The 7,979-nt window shown below is 41.2% G+C and overlaps 1 protein-coding gene across 9 annotated transcripts in view; it reads left to right on the forward strand.

Moving 5' to 3' along the window:
* KLF7 (KLF transcription factor 7) overlaps nucleotides 1–7,667 on the forward strand; it is a 482,827-nt gene extending 475,160 nt beyond the window's left edge. For all 9 annotated transcript variants that reach the window (XM_064373105.1, XM_012446042.2, XM_012446043.2 and 6 more), the window contains one exon: nucleotides 1,475–7,667. In XM_064373105.1, coding sequence (XP_064229175.1) covers nucleotides 1,475–1,526 — 52 coding nt within the window. In that variant the 3' untranslated portion in view covers nucleotides 1,527–7,667. The remainder of the gene's footprint in view (nucleotides 1–1,474) is intronic.
* Nucleotides 7,668–7,979: the final 312 nt, after the last annotated feature.

The following is a 7,979-nucleotide window of genomic DNA, read 5'->3' on the forward strand; positions in this document are numbered from 1 at the left end:
GGCTGTAGGGGTGTCTCAGGCTTCATGGAGCCTGTAAACTTTCTCACAGGTAAGAAAGCAGCTAGTTTCAGGGGAATGGTCTGGGGAGAAAGCATACACTCAGAACTAAGAATGACCGCTGTCATGTAGGCTGACTTCACTGGGATTTCATTCAGAACCTGAGATTGAAGCCTACAGGGATTTAGAAACACCCACACTATTAGTTACAGATACAGAAACCTGACTTAGACTGCAGTTAGCTTCCAAGGGTATTTATGAGCTCAGGTAACTAAGAGGATCAGAATTAGATTTGTCTTTAGGCTTGGTTGGAGCCAGCTTCTCTGTTATGATCATCAGAACTCGTTCTATTCCCCAGATCCCCTTTTTCTCTGTGGACTTCATTCTCAAGCCAACTCTTTACCACAATGGCAATATAGACACCAGTCACTCCAGGATCACACTGGAAAGAGAGCTGCTCTCTTCCAATAATATTTCAGTAGATGTCCCAGGGCTGGCTCTCATTGGCCTTTTCAGGTCACCTGACTGTTGCTTAGCAGAGTACTGTGGCCACAACTTCAGCCTCACACAGATGAGAATGCAGAAGGGTTGCTACCTAGGAGAATATCAGATAGCTGGTGTTAGAGGAAACAGGAAAGAAGATGACCACTGGATCCACTCTGACATGAGGAAGGCACTAAATTATGGGCCTTAGGCTCCAAGAAACACCTTAGCCTCAGTTTCCTTCATCTCCCTCCTCACTGCCCCCAACACACCCACACACAAAGGGTGAGAATACCCACCATGGAGGGTTGCTGAGGATGGCGTGATATTGGGAAAATCCCTAGCTCAATGCCTACATATCGTAACATAGTAACTGTAAGCACTCTTCATTTCTTTTTTTTTTTTGACTTGAATATGGAGTGTCTTATAAGCCTATAAGTATCACAAGCGGTATTTCTAGACTTTCATTGTAAAGCTTAGGATTGAAATCTGGGTGTTGAAATTTCAGAGTTCCACCCTTTGATGATAGAGACTAATTATTCTTTATTGTATTTACAGTATGCGAGCATGACACGGGTTTCAAAAGCACTTTCCCATTCTTCTTTAATTATCACAATTATGATCGTAACAGTTAACATGCACTGAGATCCTACGATGTGCCAGGCAGTAATCTGAGTACCTTACATAGATTTATCATCTCATTTAATCCTCACAACCCACCTATGAGGGAAACACTGTAATTATTCCCACTCTACTGAGGAGGAATTAAAGTACAGAGAGGTTAATGTGCTCAGAGTCACACAGCTATTGGAAGAGATGGAATTTAAACCCGAGCATTCTGCCCCTTAAACTTACCTTCCCAACGCATAGCCCTATTTCTCAATACCTGTGTACTGTCTCTGTGTGAAGTAAGGGAAATTATTTCCTAAGGAGTGATGCAAGTCAAGCTGTTTGCTGGGAGCTCTCTAATACCCTTGTTGTTTATATCTCCTAGGTGTTTTTCCAGGTCTGACCATCTGGCCCTCCATATGAAGAGACATATCTAAAAAACCGAAAGGCCAGAGTTGCTGTGGCATCGGCCAGTGTCTAAAGGAAATGCCGTGAGGCAGGGGGCTGGACTTCAGGCGGGGACTCATTACCTCGCAGAAGAAAGTTCTCACTTATAAACCTCTGTACACACACAGACACACACACATACGCACACTCACACACAGACCAACACACATATACACTGTCATGCACTCAACTATATTTAAAATATATACGTCTATTCTTTATGCCTTGCCCTAGCCAGATGGAAGAAGATAAGAAGGAAACCAGGTGAACTCAGCAAGGCAGACTGGCTGCTTACTTCAGCACTATTGGAATTATTTCCCGCTGTTGCCAATGGAAATCAAAGAAAATGGATATGACGTCTCTGCAGGTGGACAGCAGTCCGAGGGGCTTATTTAACTTGCTTCTCAGTGCAACTTGATAGGAGAATCCAGCATCTTACAGTTGCATATGTGTAGCACTAATGTTTCTTTTTAAATAGTTGGGGGAAAATGACCTAGAAAACCAAATTGCAGTTTGGTAGCCAAAATTAACTCTTGGTTTATTTGTCCTTTGTGTGTGAAAAGTCCTACTATTCCGTGCGTCAGACTTCCTCACAGAACTGTTGATTGGTTTTGGTTCTTCTTAGTACTATTGAGATCTTTCGCGTTGATCCCAACGGCCTTAGCGGCGGCAGACTCTGGAATAACACCTTACACCTTTCTGGCCTGCATTTCTGTAGACTTCACTCTCAAGGGAGGAGTTTTCTTTTCTCACTTTTTGACTCTTGCACACCATATGCACTAGGGATTCTGGAAACTTCTAGCATGACTGCAAAGTGGCCAAGAGAATAAAGTCCTTGATGATAAATCACAGTATATCCCTTGAGCCTCATCTTATTGCCAGTGCTAGATTTTTTCTTTTTAATCTCTCCGTTTTTGCTAATGAAAACTTGAAAAGCTTATTTGGAAGCTTAAATGTTTTATCTTTTCTCCATGGACTAAAGCTCTCCAGGACTCTCTCGGCACCTGGATGTCCAGCTCTCGAAGCAGCCAGTCAGATGGGACATCACAGTTCTCTCATCCTCCTTGAGGCATGATGACCTCAGCTCATAGTGATCAACCATTGTGCTGTGTGTCATTGCTACCCCATAACCAGTTACAGCATAGATGTCGCTAGTCTCAGAGGGCAGCTGCGTATTTAATTTAACTCTGGTTTATGACCTGACAAAAAGCCAAAAATATCACTCTTTCCAGGAGTGGGGAAAACTGAGGATGCCTCCCAAGTCTAGTGGCTTCACAAAACATCATCCTGTCTTCCTGTCTCATGCCCACTGAGCTCCTATCCCCCACTTGTTACAATACACAGTTTAAAATGCCATTGTGGGAGTGAAGGGTTGACACTTAAGGAAAAAGTTGAGGTGTTTCTCTCATGGGCTGTCTAAAAGGAGAGAGAGAGACACATTTGTTTGTTTCTTTCTTTTTTTTTGGCTAGGCCCCCCGTGGCTTGTGACCTAGAACCCCCAGGATTAACAGAGGCCTCACATTTACTCTGCAAGCTGACTCCAAAGGAGTCTATAGTCCTTACTTGTCATACCACACACACACATCCAATACTGGTCTCTACCCGCATTCCTAGCTAGCTGGCACTGGCCTCAACTCCAAAGACTGCCTTTAGGACCATCAAATGGCCTATGCAAGCAAGCGGGGTGGTTATTAGGACAGATTGTATATTTTGTATATTCTGGGACCATCCCTTCAAGACACGTCTATAAAACAAAAATGGCGCTTGGTCCACACACGGTTGCTGCTCCCTCCTACCAGCTGGCTCCCCTCCTGTCCTCCTTTGACTGTTTGACTCATTGACTGTTAAAATGCCACCCCATACATATTTGGGATGCAAAACTGAAGTCAAAAGGAAATAATAATATAAGAAACACAAACACATACAGACAGCAACCTTCAAGATCTGGGTATTCAGCTTTCTGGAACTTTGTTTTCAATGAAATATTGAAACTACTCGTCTGAGGGCAAAGGAACCTCCTCACAAATGCTGTAGCTGCCAATTGGACACTTGAGGCATTTCGAGGTCTGGCCCTATTTTCTTTCTCCTTTTCCTTTTTTCTATTTAGACCAAAAAAAAAAACAAAAACAAAAAAACAAAAAATACAAAACAAAACAAAAAAAAGAAAATAAAAGAAAAAAACACCCTTAACACACACACACACACACACACACACACACACGCGCGCAAAATCTGTCCATTTGCCGGAGGCAATTAAATGTATGTTAGTTGGAGGGTATTAAAAAAAAATCAGTTTTATTCCAAAGATTTAAAACTAGACATGACTTAAAAACAATTTCTGGAGCACTGCTTGCTGACAATCTCGTAGTTCTCTCTTGCATTTGAGTGCATTTTGTGGCCAGTCCATCAGGGCGTACCATGGGATTATATTTGAATGTGTGGTGCATCCTTCCTGGATGAAGGATGTATGAGGGACCTTGAACCTCAGCTGTATTAAACTGTAGCGCCTCCAGTCAGTGCACTAGATGAAACTTTAGACACCCTGAATTCTGTTGGTTCCTTTCTTTTCCTTTGTGTAGCAGCCTCCAGCATGAATGCACGCACACGCCAGGGATGGCATTAAGCTGTGGCCGCCACGATTTGCAAATGTTCTCTCCCCAGCTGGAGCTGCTCTTGCCTCTCAAAATGCTATTATTAAGGGTTTATAATACTTAATTTAATTTTCAAACTGACCAATGCAAGGCTCTATTAAAAAGAAAGTTTAAAAAATGCAAAAGAGTAATCATTGCTTGTTTGCTCCCTATTGTCATCTGTGGTCTCATTTGAATGTGGCAGACAAAGGCCCTTTGGTCCTCATCAGTGTCTGAAATGTTCAGTAATTTCTCTCTTTTGTATCAGTGAGGTCCTTTGTAATCTGCTCCTGACTTTTCTTGGAGCAGGGTGCATTGAAACTCAGTGGTGGTGCTTGCTTGCTTCAGAGTCATTTGTTGACTGTGAGAATTGGCCTAAGAATTTGGTGGGTGCTAAGTAGATGGCTTTGAAACTGTTCTTCTTTAGCCCAGTTGACACCTGTGAATGATCACCAGTCCTGATCATGTTGGAAATGGATTTGTAATAAAATGTCCATCACCTCTGAAATGGCAGAGATGGTTGCTAAGAGCCTCTAGAGCTACCAAGTTTTCCAAGAAATAACCTGAAGACATTTTGCTCCCAAGAGGACTGGTTATTTAAAACAGTGCATTAATGGACATTTGAAACACATTAAACCCCTTTCTCATTTTAGTTGTTACCTCCTAACGTTCCAGGGGATCCCAAATTTGAAAGTAAAATCCCGGCCTGGTGTTTCTGGTGGTGTCCTAACAAGCATGCTTTTATCCAGGGTTCAGAGTTGGACATGTAGAAAAAGAGTTTCTAAGCCACTGACAATTTTTTTTTTAAATTTCAAATTATACTTCTTTCTCCTTCCACCTGACTGTAAGTCATAGACATGGAAACGTGAAATTATAATGCTGCTCCTAGCTACTGGCCTCCTGCCCCTCTCGTGGTTAATGGCTTAGCTCAATGCCTGGTGGTGATGAGTATTATGTCCAGAAAAAGAGATGTTTGGATTCCATGACAAAGCTGCATTTTTGTAAAAATATTGGAGACCCCAAAATGAACTTCATGCTGACCATTTCCTCCTCTCTGTGTGCTTTCCCTTGCGAAGCCCTTCAAATACCCTCTTCTGTCGACGCCATCTCCTCTCCACCTGCACCTCTTGTGCCCTTTATACATCTTTGATTGCCTGATGATAACAGGGTAAAAGGACAGCCAACCTCATGCCTGATTAGCAGAACCGAATCCTAGTTTTAAAAAAAAATCTTCTCTGGCTTCAGAGAAGATTTTATAAGGACTTTTGTTTGGGATAAGCTTTCCAGATTATCCATGTCTATTTGCATCAAAGGGGAAAGAAATGGGCTTTCGGATGGCTCTTCCAGTGCATTCGGAACACTGCCTCTTGCCTTCGTTCCTGCATTTTACGGCAAAGCCAAAAGAAATAAACTCAAGTTGCAAGAACAAACCCCAGTGACTACTAGTTTTGATGGTTCAAAATGATTTCCTTTATGGAAGTCACTTTATAAAATGTTAAATATAGCAGGAAGTGCTTTTGTCTTCTCTTTTACATGAGTTGCTTTTAGGAGCAGGAAGAAGGTAGGCAAAGTAAGATAAAGATGCAACACATTTAACTACAAAAATCAGGTTCATTTTTTACTTCATTATAATTTTTTTGAAATCTTATGAGGGCCAGCATTTCTGGCTGCAATTTTGCATCCAGAACATTGTCAAAATGAACATTCAGTAAGTAGAACCTGATTGAAATTTACTCCTGGAAGCTTTCCTTTGCATTTTCGAGAAGTGGCCACCTGCCACGCGCAAGAGTTGGGGGGTAGGAGAGAACTCAAATTCTGGGTGTCTGGATTAAATTTCGGTAAACATGGTGATATCTCAGTTTGAAAACTTGAGGGCCTATCCTGAGTATACATTAGTGTCTCTTTGATGGCCTAATTTCCTCAATGAGGATCTTTGGGAATACTTGAGATGGAACAACAGAAATGTGTGAAAGAAAGCAAAAACTTCTTGTAAATAACGTGACATCCCATGACGAACTGCCTGAGGCTTCAGGGTTTTTTCTTGCTTTTAACACTCTTAAATCTCCTCTGTTGGTTCCTAATAGATCCCAGAAAAGGGAAAAATAAAGCTGCAATTAACTTTCTTATGTGCATCCTTCCAATATAGTACTGTATTCTTCAGGTGTTTTGCATTTAACATAAAAGTCCTCGGGAAACAGGTGTCAAAAACAGAGAGAGAAATCCTGGCCATCACGTCACAAATATCCCAAACATGATATTCTTAAACAGGGCTCCCTCTCAGTGGTCATGAGGGAAGGTTGATATGTTCTTTGTTGGGGACTGTTTATACAATTTTTTTTTCAACTGTGAGCTTTGGAATCGTAACTTGCTGTGAGTCCAGCTTCTGTCTACTGCCATAAGATGGACCCCACGTCAGCATAATGAGGGTGGTATATATGCTCGCACCTAGACATGTGCATATGTACCTGTCGTACCTTCACGGAAGGAAAACAGGCTACTGACGTTTCGGAGGAGTAGCCACCAGTGCCTAATATCTTTTGGGGGGGATGGATGCTTATAATTGCCAGTATATCGAAACCACACTGGGAGTTCCATATAGTGGGGAGGGGTTGGGGGTGGGCAGAGGGGACATTTTAAACCTAGGCCTTTGGACTGGAGGCAGAATGATTTCTGCAAACCTAGGTCCTGAAGGCTTTGGGGCTTATTGGCTGGTTCTCAACCTTTTTGATTTTCTTCCCAGCATGCATTTCCTATCTAAACCCAGACTTAGTTTAATTTCCTTATCTTTCACTTCTGCTTCATTCCAGGGAGGAAAAATACACCTGTTATGGCCAAGATCTCCTTGCTAACACAGAGGCAAAAATAAATGTCTAATGTTTTTGAAGCCTCCCCTTTCTTTCCACAACCTCCCCCTCTTCAAGCTCCTTCTCCCACTTCCTACTCCCACCCACACAACTTCCCAGCCACCGAAACTTTTCTTTCAAATCTCTATTATCCTCTTAACAGTTGCTTGAAAAAATTTATTTTTGCACTATACATTTTCTTTTTGCCAGATGTGTCTAACAAGTGTGTTTGGAGAGACCTACTCCCAGCCCCCTCCCCTTCCCCGCCTCCCCCCGTCACATTCTCTCAGGCCTTCTCTGGTATTTATAATATATCACAGAAGTACCCAGTCTTATAGCCCTCGGTTATGCCTTTTTTTGACATTTTATTTTTTTTAAGCTTTTTATATATATATATATAAATATATTACTTTGTCAAGTTTTTTTGCTGTACAAAAGTCTTAAGATTTAAAACTATTATTTGTATTATATGATGGTGGTATGTTAATGTTACAAAATTATTAATGAAGAAAAAATTTATTTTTGTTACTGGTCTGTTTCATAATTCTTTTTTAAATTGGTATATTGTAAGATATCTATGCAAAAAATGTTATGTGACGCATTTTTATTTAAGAATGTAATATGTGTAATAAACAGTAGAATGTGTTTGGCCTTGGAATGCTTTACTGTATTTCTCCTTGGCTTGTTTCACTGGGGAAAAAGGTCTTCGAAAAGACACAAGTGGGTACTTACATACTGCATGAAAGTTTTCCTTCTCTGAGAAAGGGAAAGCAAAAGATTGTATTAGATTATCTGCGTTTGGGAGGTTGTGTGTGTGCATATGTGTGTGTGTGTGTTTGTGTTTATTTTATAGTTTCAATGAGGTAGCTCAGTGCCCAAATAAGAAGGGTCACTGAGTTTATTTCTTCAAGGAGAAAGAGCCAATTGTTGAAGGTTATGAAAAACAATGTTTTGGAGTGAGATAGATTAT

This window comes from Aotus nancymaae, unplaced genomic scaffold, assembly GCF_030222135.1.
Source record: "Aotus nancymaae isolate 86718 unplaced genomic scaffold, 86718_ANA_hifiasm-v0.15.2.pri h1tg000008l, whole genome shotgun sequence".
Taxonomy (NCBI): Eukaryota; Metazoa; Chordata; class Mammalia; order Primates; family Aotidae; genus Aotus; species Aotus nancymaae.